Below are 18,025 nucleotides of genomic sequence, written 5' to 3'. Positions count from 1 at the left end.
TAGACATATTGATTAACAAGAAGTTTTTTTCATCCAATGTAAATATCACCATCTCAAATAAAGCCTTATCAGTGGGTGGCTTTATTAAATAAAATAAATAAAACTCCGCAAAAGATTTTGAAAACCATAGCACAATCGGACTAAGAAAAATGTATAGTGGTTTAGGACATGTGATATTAGCGAGTTTGACCGAATAATATTTTTTTTTTGTGTACCTATTTTATTTTATTTTATTAACTGTTTCAGTGAATCTTTGGATTTTATTGAAATTTTTTCTATACATTCGATTCGAATTGTTTAGCTTCCACTTTAAATCAGATATAGAGTGTGGTATTGTTCAACCAATACAATTTCATCAGCTTTAGGAATATTTTGTGGTATTGCTTCTTAAATATACATTGGCAATTGACTGAACATTATCTGACTGAGTGCAGACTCTAAGTGTACGTGAATATGTACTGTGAAAGCTCGATTTAATTAAAAACTAAATATTTAATAATAATTATTTTGTGAATAACTTTATATTATAGCTTCTACTCTACTAAACTTCTAAATATTTTAGTTTAGAAATTTAAATATACATTAAATTCAAGAAGCCTTGACGTTTCTTTGACGGCATCTTCCATTCAAAGGAAATGAAATATGGGTCAGATATTTTAATATTTTTATTTAAAAAATTGTCCAAAAAAGCATTTGAAATAAAATTTAAAGTAATTATAAAAATGAAAAAATTTCTTCTATATAAAAAAAAAAATTAAAATAGTAAAAGGATAATACAAAAAAAAAGAACAAAATAAATTAAAATAAAATATCCTTGAATAAATGAAAAGCAGTAAATTTCTTTCTACAGTGATCTAAAATTTATTTGTATCTCTGGGGAGTTATGAAAAATGGACACCAGCTGCCAGGCGGTAGCAGCGGCACTCAAATTTAGCAAATCTTTTATTTCCGCTTTTTAAAAAAAATTTTCCATTTTTTTCGCTTATATTTCAACAGCTTTTTCCAGTGTTTTGCCAGGCAAAAAGGTTCGCAATTAAAATTTAAGTAAAATTAATAACGCAGAAACTTGTTATATTATTTTAATTTTTATTTGGTTGAAGTGTGAGTTTTAACACAAATCCATGAAGTTTACCGAGGATAAAGAGTAGAGAAAACTTTTCACCAAACAAACTTAAAGTATACGAAGAGAAAGTGGCAAAAAAAAACAAAAAAAGCAAAAACAAAAAAAAAACTTTAAAACAAAGTCCTTTGAGTTTGACCGAGAAGCCTGTAAAGTTTTCCTAATGCTTATTAAAGTTTTTGGTAAGACTTCAATCTGCAGCAATTATGAGTGTGAAAATGTCCTGTCCGCTACCAGCGCATACTGCATTGTCCTTGCCACACGTACATGCATGCACAATTATTGCATCCTGCCGCTGCATTTTATTTGCCTTGCCAAGATAATATGTGTCGTCTTAATGCTGCTCTGTGAGCTTTTATGTCTTGTAATTTCAATATCCTTAAATTAAGTTTCGCTCTTAGGGCTGAGTTTGCTGTGCTGCTGCCATTTTAAAGTTATTTCAGCTTGTTCCGTTTCCGGTTTTAATTGCTTACACACTTTGTAGTTGGGTTGCGGAATAAAAATGTGTTCCTAATTAACTTTTTTCTCAGTGTTTTTCATTCACTATTTTTCACTTTTTCCATTTTTGGTGTTTTCTTTGTTGCTGTCGTTAATGTTTCTGAACTATTTTTTAACACTTTTTCTCTTGCCATTTTTCAGAAGCTTCAAAAATAACAAATTTTTTATCCTGTGAATTGCAAAATGGAACACAAATTCAAGCATCAAATTAAACTTCACCGAAATCTTAAAAGTTTTCTTGGAATTCCTTTGCAACTTGTCTCCTTGTTTTTTCCCAACTTTAGGTGCACTTTTTGAGAGTTTTCCTTTTTTCCTTATTTGGGGTTTCAGATTTGACAAAACTTCCTGAGACCGCAAATGCTGCTGAGTTGCCGTAAAGGAGTTTGAGTACTTCAGTGTTTTATTCGATTTAAATTAAATAATACTTAACAGAACAAATGCGTTAAGCTGCTTCAATTAAATTTAAAAGACTGCAAAGCTCACAATTTTAAACTGAAATCGTTATAATCATAATGTTATGTAAATGAAATTTAGACTAGAGTATTACAAACCCAACCCTAAATCCGTTTTAGTACTATTAAAATCATTTATGAATTACTTTTGAGTATTTAGTGATATCAAAGAATCTCCTCTCACTTTACACTTCACCATGTACGGTACACTCGGATAGCTACGGTATTGTGAAAAAGAGTGTTGTGGTAGATAGCCACAATATTAGGAGGATTGATAAATAGTTGACCTAAGTCATAAAAACTTATATTTTAGATTTCAATATAGTCTCCTTTTAGATTGACACAACGAGTTCAACAAACTTTCAACATTTGAATACCTTTTATATAATACGATTTATTAATTCCTCCAAAATATACCTCACTTTTCCATTCCACTTCATCATTTAGTGCAAAACTCTTTTCCTGAGGTCATCTTTTTAAGTTTGGAAACGGGTAATAGTAACTAGTAGTCAAATCTGGAGAATATGGTAGGTAAGGAAGATACTTGCACCATCATTCATTTACTTTTGGCATGATTTTCATTGACTTGTGAGCGGGTACATAATTTTACAAAAACCATACGGAACCGATTCCAAAATACGGAAGTCAAAAATTTTCTAGCCGAATTCGTTGAGTTTGTGGTCGTTTGAAAGTCTGCCTCCGAGCTATATTCATTCACTGGGTTATTGTTTTCTCAATGGTGTGAAGTGATGAATCCATATTTCATCAATTATCACCACACAACACTCAAAGTAATCTAGATTGTGCATAAATATTTCCAAAGAATGTTTTAAATGACGAAGTGGAACCCATCTCGCCGAAAACTTTTTCAAACATCTGCTGAAGTTGAAACTTTTGCAGCTATCGTTTAAAACTTGTCAGACATGCAAAATATAATTGATTTTACCACCAGTTGTGAAGTCAGGTAATTACCAATCCATCTAGCATTATAGAGAGGTGATCTGGATAAGGTGGTCAGCTATAGAGAATACTGTGAAAAAGACTTCATGTACACGTAAGTAGCCACAGCAGTATATATTGCTATGAAAAATCATTCAGGCTAAGGTGAATAGCGACAATATTATGAAGAAGTATACTGGATTATGTAGATTTCAATAGTTTTGTGGATAGGTGTTCAAACTTAGGTGTACAACCACGGTACCGTCGAAAAGTGTCCCGAACTTTCAATTCCCGAACTTTCAATTTAATATACAGAATTAAGATAGGACACATTATAATAATAAACCTTAGCATATATACCTAAATGGAAATATTTATAGATCATTTTTGCTGACGTCATGTTGCAAAATAGTGACAATATAAGTATTCCGGTGTCTTTTCCTACAACATCAACAAAAATGATCTACAAGTGTTTCCATTTAGGTATAGATTCTAAGGTTTACTATAATAAGTCACTATTTTGCCTTAAACAATCCAAGACTTAAGTACATGGGTACGCTATATGGGCTCTATTCTGTAAAAATTAACTATATTTATGTTTATCAATGCGGTTGGCTGTTAGTGAGATACCTATATATCGTCACAAACTTGATAGGAAATCCAGACAAGAACGTTTTTTAGTGATTGAGCATAATTCAACTTTCTTCTTCTTCTTCTTTATCTTCTTTAGTTACTGCACTTTAGGTATATTAGTGTAAAAGCGTTAGGAGTTTAAAACGACTGAGTTTTTACTATTGTAAATAAAATAAAAAAAAATATTGTAAAATTCTTTTATTAACAAAAGATGGAATTTTTTAATTTATTAATCTTTATTTTTAAAAGAAGTCTTTTCTAAATATCATCCCTGGGAAATTTAAGGTGATATTCTCTTCTGTTATTTTAACTATTAACACCGTTAGTTGCCATGAAAAATCTTTAACAAAAATGTGCGTTGCTATTTTCCATTTAGATTCCTTCATCCTCCCCAGTGTTGGGGTGTCGAGGACAATTGCTTTATGTGAACCAGCCATAAATGCCAGAAATATTAGCTGCAAGTTGGCGATGGCGATGGCGTTGCGTAAGATAGTGTTTTCGTAGCCTGCCCTCCAAGTGGTGGTAGGACTATTCTTACACGTATCAGGACATTAATTCCTCGCATCGGTACGACATGTGCAGCCACAAACTCACCATAACAAAGGGAACTATTCGAAGCATGGCTGCGATGCAACATAAATTGGAAAACAGCGGTGAAAGTTCACAGGGAGCCCACGCGCTACTGACCTAATTTGGTGAAACTAATTTTGTTTTTCTACAATACGTGAAAGTGCAAAAAACAGAGCAGTGGTGGGGATGAGTATGAAAATATTTTGTCACAGTTTTTTATGCATTTTTTCTTTGTGTATTGCTCTTTATATATTTAAACAGTTGCCACTTTGTTTTCTGATACCGATTTTGTACTTTTCTTTATTCGCGGTGATTTTTTCTATTTTTTCTATTTTTTCCATGTTTTTTTTTTTTATTTTTTTTTTGACTTTTTTTGAGTTTTTTTGTCGACTATAGCTAATGACACGAAGTAGGAGTCCCTTGGAAAGTTTGTTTTGTACCCGCATCCATTTGTGACTCAGCAAGTCAGACATTTTATGAGGTCATAATCTGCTGACGGTAGTCGTTGGCACTCACATGAACGGATGACAGAAAAAAAAACCAGGCAGAAGGCAAAAAACGCTATGCTATTTACAAGAAATGAACTTTAAATTGAGTTTTTTGTGACAAAAAGTTTTAGTTTAATTTTTAGCTCATTTTCGACTTTTTTAAATTTTATTATTTTTTACTTTTGCTATAACAAGAAATTGTCATTGTTTCACATGAAACATTTAAAATATTTTAATAAAATTTTGTGAAAGCAGAGTGTAGATAGATACGTTTTTCTTTTCTTTGGGGGAAAATTGCGTGTTGCATGTTTGCACAATTAAGCACAAATGGAAGCCAAGGAGCAACAACAAAAAGGTCCTAAATACCTAAATACCGAAATCGAAACTTTTATCTACAGTTAATATCCTTTTTTGTTTGCATTCAATAAATTTTATTTATTTTGATTTTTGCTTATCATTCCATGAATATTCCTTTTCAATTTCCCTTAGCTACGTCTCTAATCGCCTTACCCAACTCTGCCCTACTATTCTGGCGTAATGCTCTGCCACATTTTCTAACGTGCTGTAAGTTTTCCACAATTTTCCTTACTTCCATGTTATTTAGAGTTTTACTAGTTCTTAGTTCTTTTTTCTTTCTTTTTTTTCGATTTTTGATGGTATAAATTCTTTCACTAACAATTTTTGCTCAATGGAAGAAACATTACAAAAGTTTTAAAAACTTATTTTTCAGTGATAGAAAACTTTCGAAACTAACTAAAATGGTGTTATTCGCATTTAGTTGAGGCGAAAGCGGCAAAATTCGATAAGATTGCTCTATAAACGAAAAGAAAGGGTAACACAATTCATAGCAGACTCATTGTAAAAATACTGGTCAGAGCAAATTTTAATAATATAATAATATTTTATATTTTGAAACTTATAAATAATTTTAATATTGAAAAAATAAACATCCGTTCTGTAAGGAAAAAAGCTGCCAGAAAAATCTGTTCGAAAAGATTTACTACAAAGCAGAAAAGTTAATAGAATTTAAAAAGGAAAGGAAAAGTTTTCGCAATTGCTACGAAACCACTGAAAGCCCTCAATGAAAGAGGTGATGGTTTCAATAATAATCAAAGATTTATTTTCATCAAAAAGTTGTACTTTAAAGTAGTAATTTAAACTTTAGAACTTATAGTAAAAATTATCAGATAAAAAATTTCTAATATACATTTAAAGTACAAAGGATCTGGTATATTTAATTTTAAAAATGCACGTCACAAATTTCGTTTTTCGGGAGAGTTTTTGATACAAAACAATCAACCCAGCACTCTGCGCACATTTAACTTGCATACATATTATGGATCATGGGAGGCCCTTTGCTCCACTAGAAGAAGGCTACAGTAGGTAAGTAATATATCATAAGTACAGTCAAGAGGGGCAAATGAAGCTGTATTCCCAACCACTCCAAAAATATGCACGAAGTTATGTTTAGCAATGAAAAGCGAGCCAATGGGGTAATGACTTCCAACTAAATGCAATAAATAGGTGGTAAAATCTTTTGTCTGCAAGTGATTTAATGATTTTAATGAAATAAACTTTTATATGTAGATTTACGCTAAGAGGGTAATAGAATTGAACAATTGGGCTGTATACTTAAGTCAAATATAGACCATACTGTGAGTTAGTAAGCCTTATTTTTCTTTTTTAACAAAGAATAAGTGCATGGACTGCAATGTGGCTTATAAGTAACTTATGCTAACGTCAAAACACTGACGAAACTCAATTCTCGTTCTACTAGTGACAAGACTTCAATAGGAAGCAAATATATATTCTGATATATTTGATTTTTATCAAAAATATTTCCAGTGCCATCCAATGCTGACTTTCTAGCGTTGTTGAGACCACGTATAACTTTCTCCTATTATTGAAGGCGTCCAATTGCATTTATAAAAAAGGTTCAATAAAAAGTTAGGGCCAAACATCCATCAACAGTCGAAAAATGCATGAACAATTGGATTAAGCGTTGTCATATATCTATTTTCACCTGATGAAGCTTAATTGCAACGAAAAAAAAGTAAATCTTTATTTAGGACTGATGAATTTGTTCTTTACGTACCAAAATTAGTCTTGTTTTAAATTTTCCAAAACCTAGCCTTTCTATACCTTGTAATACTTACTCCGGTAGATGACCAATAAAAATAGAAAGTTAAGAATATATGAAAAATTTGGGTATTATTATATTAGTATTATTTACGTATTATTCTTTCAGTCTTACTGTCGATATTATAAACCCATATAAATTGAAGGATTATGAAATCAATTATTGTTCTTAAATAGACTCACATATATTCAAACCACTCCAAATAATATGTAGAGCCTTTAAAACGATTTCTTTTAAGTAAACTTAAACAGATTTTGTCATTGCATTTCATTTAATATACTTTCTGTATTTAAGCATTTGAAGAAAAGAGGAGGACGAGGGGCGATATATCCTTCTACATACCAATGAGATGAAAATCCTTAACTTCATTTGTTTTGGCATAGATTAGACATTACGGTAATTCGTAAAGGTAGATTGATTTTTGCTTTACATCGCTTTATATCGACTGACCACCGATTGAAAGCAAACAATTTTTAATGAATGTGATTGCTAGTTGATGGCACAAAATCCAACAACATTTGGATGTAGATTTTTATTGATTAATGGAAAATGTAGCTTACGACGTTATGTCGTCTCTGATTAAATAACTATTTGACAACAACAAAGTCACTTTTTCTTTCATTTAGAATTTACTGAGTAGTAAATAGTAGAGAAACCGACAAGAATATAATTAATTATATGAAGTTAATGCAATTTGCTAATAACAATATAAGCGATTTTATATGCAAATTTTATATAAACATAATTTTTTCGATAATTAACTACTGAAGTCACAAACACACGCAAATAAATATTAATTTAAGCTTAAAAAACATTTAAAAATAATTTACAATAATTCACATAAATATCTAATAATTAGTAAATATTTAGATACATTTTTAAATTACCCCATATCTGAGGCTACATAAATGATAAGTACTTGAAATTTGCACTTTTAAAAAATTGTTTAAAGAATTAGGATTGGAAAAAAATTCTACATAAACATCAAAAATTTCAGAAAGATATTGTCCTTAGAAATACTTTTAAAAAATTAATTTATTCTTCATATCACACCATACACATGATTTTTCAGTAAAAAAGAGGGAGAATATGTCACACAAATTTTTCATTCTTATATTTAATTAGGATTAGTTGATAAGTTCTACTTAAAAAATAAATATTTCCAGCGTGGTAGTGGTTTTAGAAGTAATTAAAACAAATTAATTTATCAAGTGTCCTAAACGTCACTCATACGCACCGTAGTACCATTAAATCAATTTTCCAAGAAAAACAATGCAATGTTTACTTGTGTTTCTAAATTGAATGTATATTGAATTCTACATGAAATTAATTACGAATTTTAATATAATTAAACCGTTTCATGAATTTTTTTATTATATTAATGAATTATGAAATTAATTAGTTCCACACTAGCTGAACTATCTATGTGATTGCAGCACATAATTACACCTACCTTCTTTGGTGAGGTATTATTCTGCTACAGCTGGAAAAATATTCTGCTCAGGTCAGAATTGTTATAGGAAATAAACTGTACAGAACTAAAAACTAATTAATTTTTTATTAATGTTCATTTCATTATTGATACGTAATCTGTAATGTCTGAAGAAAAAATTTTTTTGCCATTAATAGAAGATGAAGTCAAAAAAGTATACGATTTGTAAGAGAATGACATATAAACATATATATTTATATTCACCTATATATTATACAATATGTATTTATAAAATATACATGTAATACAAATAATACATACATATATTATACCATATATATATATTATTCTTATTATTATTACATTATTATTAGATTATATATATAAACAACATGAAAACTTGAGTATGTTTTCACAGCATATATTAGATCTGCTAAAATAAAAGTATGGATTATTTCTGCTTTATACTTTTAAGAAAAATATTCCTAATATTTTGGAATATTGAAATATTTATAAGACTTTTGTTTTATGGATCAGATGTTGAATTTTTAATATATCAATTATTTTTATTCAACGTCACAGTCTTCCAAGCAAAATATAGAAAAGTATGCCACATTCAAATACCTGTCATTACTACTAAAAATTACTAAAAAAATTTAAAAGAATTAGTTGGAATTGATGCATATTATTATTAAAATCAATCAATCAATCACTTAATTTATTAAGTAATAGTTTCAATTTCAATTAATTTTTGTTCCATATATCTGATTCAGATATAAATACAAGTCTTGGACATTACGAAGCATAATTTGCAATTTATGATTTCTTTTTGTGTTCCTCTTAATTTGCAAAATTTTTAATGGAGTTAATCCAAAGGTGATAGAATATAGCTTTTATTACAAAAAGCTATCATGTTTATTATTTAAAAATTATTTAAAATATGAAAAGTATATAAATTACCTGATTGTGTACCAGTCCCATGGATCATACTTAACCTCCTTAAGGAGACGTTTTGCTATGAGTGCAAAAATTGGTGTTTATGTTGATTAGTTGCTGACTCGTTCAGAGTTAATGCACATACTAAAGAGAACAAGAAGAGAGGTTAGTACTGGAATCTGTTACACATACAAGTTGAACATATACGGTAAGGGACCGTATATAGAGTTGATTGCAATATTTCTAACAGGTTGCCTTGAATATTATTAAAAATAATTATTTTATTAGCATTAAATATTATTTAAATTGAATCAAACTATTTTTAATTTGAGCAATAAATATTAACGAGAAAAATCATATGTAAAAAATAATTTTCAAAAGATTTGATATATCTCAACAACTTTGTGTTTTGAAAGAAACTGATATACTGCAATGATTCTTATTTATTCAAGAAAAACAAACAATTTTAAATAATTCTGCTTTACTCATTTGAGTTTAATTTCAAATTTGTTTATTGTTTATTATTGAATTTTAAAACAATAACCTGTGGAGAACACAAGTTTGTTCTCATAAAACTTTCGTTAAATATAATTTCTAAAAATTGAAATTTATTTCAATTTTAATACATGTATGTGCTTACTTTATATAAACACTATATTCATTTTTCTATAAATGTGAGAGAATCAAGTTTTTCAAATAGAAATGGAAATGCTTTCAAATAAAAATGCAACGTAAACTAATAAATTTTTCTATTGAAAACTATTCGATTTATTAAAAAATCTATTAAATGGGTTTTATTTCTGGTTTTGTGATTGCAAAAATTTATTGCTTTTGTCGAGTGTGCACAGTTTAAACACAAATTGTGCACATAACTGAAAAGTTAATATTTTAAGATTTACCAGAATCTATATAATTGTCTCATATAAGAATTTCAATGTTTTTTATGAAAAATTATATAAAACATTCTTCTAAATATTTATAAAAAAACACAAATCAAAAATATTTTATATATAAATTTATTAACTTTTCTCATTTTTTTAAATATTATTGTACCACTTTTATTGAAGAAATTCAATAAAGAAATTTTAACAGAAAATGCTTTGAATATTTTTTTAAAAGCATTTCCATATATTTCAAATAATTTTGTGCCTAACATTCATTTAAAATTTATTTACAAAATAAAAATAAATATTGAAAAAAATTTTATATTAAAATGGCATTGGATGCTATGTTACATGACTTCATTTTTTCGGGGACATCGCTGCGTATGAGTGACATTTTTTTGTTAATTTCATTTGTTAAATGCATTTGCACAAATAGAGATGCTCTAGTGTGTATAGCTTTTTTAATGGGAAAAAGTTTTGAAAAATTAAATAAAATAATTTTATATTTAAAATAATCAAATTTTGAAGTTCTACAGAACTTGTGAGTTGTAATTATATCACACAGTGAACTATAAATTAATGCTATTATTTTCTTTGAAGCAAAGGTTCACTAAACTATAAGTTTACGTACTTGCTCTCGTGACTGCAATCATTCTTTCCATTGATTTATTTTATTTTTATTTTAGTTTTTTATTTTAGATTTCCACTTCATTAATTCCGATTGAGCTAAATTTCTTTTTATGAGCCCATTTAAAAAAACAAAAAATAACAGTATGTTGGGAAAAAATTTTTAGATATTCTTTCTAAGAAATATGGATACATTTGAGAATTTGCATTTTAACACAATTTTTAAATGATTAAATCTTAGGTTATGTACTTGATAAAGACTTAAAATTTTTTGGTCTGAATCGGAACATTCTGGAGCTTTATTTGGAGATGACTAAATTTGTAATGTAATTATTACTGCTCATGCTTTTATTATAATTTTTTCCATACTAATAACTATTATAATTGAAGGTTTTTGGAAATTGATGAGTTTCTTTAATACTAGATGCTTTAGATATAGCTCTTCTACAAATAAATAATATAAGATTTTGATTACTACACTCATCATTATTTTTTTTCTTATAAGAAGTATAGCTAAAGATAATAAATTGAAATTTTTATTTATATTATAAATAATTTAAATTCCTTATATTTAATCACTAATATTAAACACTAATTAAAAAAGTTTCTTGTTGTCAAATTATACATTGAAAATCTTTTCGGTTTTAATTTAAATTAATTTAAATGAAATTGTCTCGATGGCATTTTTACAACATTTAAAAACTCTTTCGGAGGTATGGGTTTTTTATTTAAAGAAAAGTAGCTTATAAACCTATTGAAAGTATTACTTTTTTTCCAATTTCAAACAACTATGTTGACTATGTTGTGTAGTGTCCGAGTTAACAAAGTCAGACTTTATTCCTCACACTTATGTTTTTTTTTTCATTAAACACAAAACTTGGCTATAAGAAGACTATTTAAGATTCCATGGTATAGTAGAACAACAGACATATACAGAGATCTAAGGATCGACCTCAAGTTCTCCTCAGGATCAACGTTCCGTCATCAATGAAAACATAAATAAACGATATGAGTTCCTGCATAGTTAAAGCCAAGTGTGGGGTAGGCTAACTAACCCAAGAAACCACAACAACAACAACAAATGCAAATGTCTGCAATTTCATAAAAAAAAGAATTTTAATTCAAATTTAGTTTGACTTAAAAAGTTAGCTAAGCAATCTTATTTTTTATTTTTAAACAAAAAATAATAAAAAAAATTCTTGAACGTTTCAAGCCGCTTTCCATTCGTGGCCTACGAAAGAAGTTGCATAAAATAGCGAACTGAACACACCCAAAGGATGCATTTGCAAAAATTGAAATTAATAAGCGAAAATAGTCCAATTCCAATTGGCAATATCCGTCGCAATATGCGCTTTGACCAGCATTAACCTAAGCATAAGTGAGCATGCATAACTAGCAAAGCAAAGCAAAGCAATGGCAAATACGAAGGCAAAAGAAAGGCGTAAATACAGTAGGAAACGTAACACACACACGCGCATACACACACATAGAAGCGCGTATTTTAACTAGCAGGCAAATATTCGCCGTATGTGCTGCTATCGCATGGCAAATAAAGCAGCTTACAAGATTAGGAAGAACAAATTTGCGCGTTTGCGATGTGCGTATACATGAACTAAACTGCTTGCTTATGTATGTATGTATGAATGTATGTATGTGTGCATATTTTATAGGAACTTTAAGCATATTTATTTGATCATTATTGTCGCGAACATGTTTTTTTTTTGCTTTCGCTGTTTGTGAAGCAATGACCACATGCAGGCAGCAATTCTATACGCTTGTATGCAAGTGTGTGTGTGTGTGTGTGTGATGGTACAATTGTTTTTCGTCTGTTCGTTTGTTCGTTTGATATTTGAGTGTCTGTTCATTTGCTAGTGTCTATCTCTTTGTTTGTATGCTTCGGTATATCTCAGTGATTTATTAAGGCAACGATGTTATGTTTGTACTGTAGCGTGTTAAACATGTGTGTGTGAATTGATAATAGTATGGTCCATTACTACTTTTAGTATTGGCAATGGTGTTTTTTTTATCTTCATATTTTATTGGTCTCTTGAGTAAAACATTTTTTTATTTGTGTAATAATTTTTCGAATGTTCATTTTTTGTTCGTTTGTTTTTTTTTCTCTTTGTATTTTGATTTTATTGCTTTTTCGATTCTCGATTTTGTCTGTTTTTGCAACATTATACGAGTAGTTCTAAATTTCAATGTGTGTGTGTGTGTGTGTGAGCAGAGGCAGCACATATTAATGCGGTTTTATTCTGTGGCTTCCGTTCGTTATTTGTTTCATAAATAATTCATTAATATAGGAATTCAAATGTATTCACATAACTAAGTATATTTCTTTACGAAATACTTATATATAAAAATTTATATGTTTTTGTATTAAATTCAATTGATTTATTTTTATTTCCATTCGTTGCATTTGATTTTTTTCGTTCCTTTTATTTTTCTTACCAAAGAATTTCTAAGCTTTATCTCTGTGGGTACGCAACCTTTCATTTATTTTCTTTATGTCTTGTATATCTGGCTTAGTTGCACATACACATACACGTACATACATACTGGCACATATGAGGGTGCCTGAAATTTCGTACACACATATTTGTTTATTGCAGAGATTATAATTTTAAATTATCGTCCTATTGTTCTCTGCAAGCGGGCTGCTTCGTCCTTTACTTTGTAATTTCTTTGGCTTTGTTGTAGTTTTTTCCGTGAAGGCATGAATTCAAAAGCTGATTTCTTTTTATATTTAAATATAACACACTCACTTCAAAGTTCTAATTCAAATACTTAAGGTAACTTTTATGAAAGAAATTTTAATATGTTTACGAATAAATTTCCCAAAATTAAGCATACAGAAGACCCGTATACTCCATGCCAGTTTAAAGGATCAACTCATTTTAAAGTTTATGTCTTATGTGTAATACGTATATGAAATATTTGAGAAGATATGCAAGTTATATAGCTTAAAACACTTATTGATTTATACACCTTTAATTTGAATTCGAAAATATTTTTTTACATAAATGGATACGGAATTTAAGGTGCTTTAAATTTATTACATTTAAAGCATTTGATACAAAAATATCATCTAAAAGTTTTTATCTGAATTTTTTTTCTTTGAACAGGAAGCTGTTATATAACCAAATAATTCAACCGCCACTTCTATATGGATCTGCAGTGTTTAGCAAAGCTTCAAATAATACTATTCACCAGCTAGAAATTGCACAAAACCAGGCTCTTCACCAGCTAGAAATTGCACAAAACCAGGCTCTGAGAAGACTTTGAGAAGAAGATACCATGGTACCAATCAAGATTGATCCGATCAAAAAATACATAAAACTATTTACGAAAACTGACATCCTTACCAACACCGCGTTATCAATTCACAGAATAGTTACAGGCTCTTCGGAGAGCAATGCAGATCTGAGGTCAATTACTGCTTAGTCTGATAAAGTGATAAACAATAATCTAGTCAAGGCGTGGGGAGCAGTTATGAAGAAACCTCGCAGTAAAAGTGCTCAAGTGCACTGACTCAACTAGCCTCAACATAATAATAAAAATATCATATAAAAGTTTTTATCTAAATTTTTTAAAATAAATAAATACATTTTTTTTTTGCTAGTTTTTTGTATTTTAATGCCGTATGCACTAGCAGACAATTTTGGGTAATAAATATTTTATTTAACATGCACCATTTTTCTGTAAAATGAACTACCTAGTAGTTTTTCAAACAAAAATATGGAAATTTATACCTCCAAACGGTTATAGAGACAAAAAACTCGCATATGATCAAAATAAGGAAAAATTTATTTCATCACAATAAGCTAAATATGTCATAATTGTATAAAATGACCTTACACATAATATAAAGTATTGTTTTTTTTAGTCACTTCTGTGCTTCATACTCATTTAGTCATAGTGTTTTATTGCGGCGTATGTGCCTAAATAAACATTAAATTACAGTGAAATAATAACCATAATGAAACATTTGTTAAGGCGTATGTGGCTAAATAAATACTAATTTACAATGAAATGATAACCATAAAGAATTAATATTTAAATATGTGCTTGAACTAATAGTATAATTATATAGTACATATAGTATAATATAATAATAATATAATAGTATAATATAATATATAATAGCATAAGTCAATTAAGTATGAGAACCGCATTGAACATCTTAAATATTCTAGACAATATAATAGGTACATGTTTTTACTTGCACACTCATCAACACAAGAAAGCATAGTGTGACCTTTCAAAATATCATATGTTATCTACTAGCTACTAATGAAATTCAAATACTATTTACGTGACATAAACAATAGGTTAATAGAACGATTGTATATCCATTTGTTACATAATCTGCAGCCAAGTCAATATGTTACTTTTGTGAACATAGGTAGGTTACTTTAGGTTTAGTAGGCAGTTGAGAAACAAAGCTCTCTCTCTCTCTCTCTCTCTCTCTACAAACAAAAATCATACTCTATAATTCTCTTACCGTGCGTGTAATGCTGTATAGTGCAGAAGCTTGGATTTTTACCAACAGTGATGAGAAGATGGTAGGAGCATTCAAAAGAAAAATTGTTTGAAAGATCTATACCTAGTTACTTACGCATTGGCAATTGGTAAGCAGTAAGATTGAACAATAAGAGCTGTACACACAAGTGTATCCACCAAGGCTTATTGACTCATACAAATATAGTTAAGTGGATAAAAATACAGTGCTTCAATAGTTTGGTTATGTCGTGCGTATGGCAGAACGTGGTCTAGCTAGAAAGGTGTTTTATTTCATAGTCGCTAGCGAAAACCACGGTAGAAGCCGTTCGGTGCAAAGACCACATAAGCAGTCTTCATTAATACATATCAAGAGTAGTTGTGATATTAGTATACACAGGCGTTGAGATTGAAACGGGAGGCTTTATAGCAGAGCCTTCAAGTTTAGCTAGCTCATCTGTTCGTTTATTTCCTGTTATATTATAATATTTGGGAACTTAACCTAATGTTATCCATGAAGTTTCAGTTAAGTACGTTAATACATCGTCTGAGTTCATGAACTATTTTAAATGAATTACAAACTGTTGAAAAAGCTTTACTAACTGCCTGACTATTAATGAGAGTAAAAGCTTCATTTTCATAAGGGTCCTTTTCCATTCATACATTGAAAGAGAACAGTTTTTTAGGTTAAGGACAATTATATTATGACAGATCTATCGGTTTTATAAGTTCATTTTAAATTTTACTACAATTTCCTGTCATATTATTATAATCATTATTATATGATTCCTGTTATGTTATATGTTATATACTATATTTCAACATTCAAACATATATAAACATACTATAAATATTTGCAAAAAAAGTTTTCAATTAACCGGTCTGGGTCATAAATTGACTTCATTAGAATAATTATGCTTCAACGTAGCTTATTGAGGGCCGATTTTCCTAATTTAAGTCTGAGTTCTAAATTAAGTCACATTTAACTGACTGAGTTGTTAATTAGCTGACTTATTTTATATTTAAATCAGTTTTGAGATTCAAGTTACAACTATGAAATCCCCAGACCATAAATAGCCTTATTCATAGCCCAATTTTCATACTGGAAGCAATCGATTATCTAATATAAGTTACGATTGTTAAATCGACAATTGGAATTATTATTATAAATTTTTTATGTTATTATTAATGATTTTTCTATATACTAAAAATATATAGAGTAATATATAGATAATGGAACTTACCTTGATAACTGAGAATGCTGATCATCAATGTAAAAATGGGTCCCAAGCTTATGAATGCTGTGCTTATGTTAAAATGAAAATATTTTTTAGGTTTCTTATTTTTGTACGCCTGTTGTTGTTTTAGCTGCTGCTGGCGCTGCTGCAGCTGCAGCTGCTGCTGCTGCTGTGCTTTGATATTCAACTCCATGTAATTGTTTTGTTGTTGTTTCTCAGTAAAGAAATAATTTACATATTGAAGTTTATTTTGCCACTCTTTGAATTGTTGTTCAGCTGGTTGTTTTTGTTTTTCATGCAAAAGTTCATGGCACTGTTGTTGTTCTTGTTGTTCCTGTTTCTGTTCCTGTTTCTGGTTCTGGTTCTGTTTCTGTTGCGTTTGTTTATGTTTTTGAAGTGTTTGCTTTAAAAGAATCTGTTTTCGCAGCTGATTGCAGTAAATCAACGTTTGCTGCTCTTGTATGTGTGCTTGTTGTTCTTGTTCCTTTATTAACACTGCTTCCAGTACTTTTAGTGCAGCTTCTGTGGCCTCTGCTGTTACGACAACAGCTTCTGTTGCTGTTGTTAGCTGCTGCTTACGCAATTGCAATTTTTCTGCTAATGATGGCATCCAGCAGTCAATTGTATTTACGTTTGTGGGTGCTAAAGTTATTCTTACTATGCTTTTTGTTGCTGCTGCTGTTGTTGTTATTGTTGTTTTAGCGTTTGTAGTTGTTACTGCGTTTGTTAATGATGTTTTGGTTTTAGTTTTTATATCTGTAGTACTTGACGTAGTTTCAGTTGCGCTAACTTGTAAAATTTTTTTATTATTTTTATTGGTTATGTTACCGTTATTTATGGTATGTAAGCTCTTTTTCTTTTTTAAAAATAAATTATATATTATTGTTATTATATTTAAGAATGTAACTGCATTTGAGATAAACTTTTCCTTCTTGGTATTAGTAGTGCAGCAGAGAAGGCAATTACTGCGGGTATTGTGGTTGAGTCTGTAGTCAATTATAATTTTATTATTGTTATTTTTGTAACCGCTTCGCTTCGTTCCTTTGCAAACGCCAGTACGAAATGTCGCCAATACTGCTGGAGGCAGCAGTAGCAACAGCGCTGCAATTACATTTACTGTCCTTGTTGTTGTTGCTTTTGTGTTAGCCTTGATTTTTTTATTTCGTTGCCTGTTTCTATGTCTGCTCTGCTTGGTTCTGCTTGTATGCGTGCTACAACGCTGCTGCAATGACCTACGTGTATAACCACATTTTGTTTTTGTTGCGATCGTTGGATATTTTTAACATTACTATTAAGTGATATAAGTTGGTTTTTTATTTAATTTATAATTAAATAAAAATTAAAAATTTTTTTACTTAATTATTTTTCTTTATAGCTATTTTCTTTTTTTAATTTTTTATTATTTATAAGTTTTTATTATTTTTTATTAATTATTTTATTTATATTTTCTGTTTTTTAAATTCTATTTTAAAAATAATAATTTATTATTAATATTAGTTTTATTTTTATTTCTTTTTTCTTACTTTATTTTATTTAAATATAAGTTAGTAGCAAAGTTTTTAGGAAAA

General features: G+C 29.2%; 1 protein-coding gene across 2 annotated transcripts in view; it reads right to left on the bottom strand.

Moving 5' to 3' along the window:
* The window catches only part of LOC119662232, a 129,040-nt gene extending 111,739 nt beyond the window's left edge, over positions 1 to 17,301 (bottom strand). Inside the window, exons 1-2 of one of the 2 annotated variants that reach the window (XM_038071809.1) lie at positions 16,464 to 16,542; positions 9,233 to 9,352 (exon numbers count right to left, since the gene is read on the bottom strand). In XM_038071809.1, the coding sequence (XP_037927737.1) occupies positions 9,233 to 9,260 (28 nt within the window). In that variant the 5' untranslated portion in view covers positions 9,261 to 9,352; positions 16,464 to 16,542. Of the gene's footprint in view, positions 1 to 9,232; positions 9,353 to 16,463 lie in introns of both variants that reach the window. The other variant, XM_038071808.1, reaches the window with a different exon arrangement.
* Positions 17,302 to 18,025: the final 724 nt, after the last annotated feature.

Source organism: Teleopsis dalmanni, chromosome X (assembly GCF_002237135.1).
Source record: "Teleopsis dalmanni isolate 2A chromosome X, ASM223713v2, whole genome shotgun sequence".
Classification (NCBI taxonomy): domain Eukaryota; kingdom Metazoa; phylum Arthropoda; class Insecta; order Diptera; family Diopsidae; genus Teleopsis; species Teleopsis dalmanni.
The sequence above is the reverse complement of the archived record's forward strand: the minus strand, read 5'-3'. Positions and strand labels throughout refer to the sequence as shown.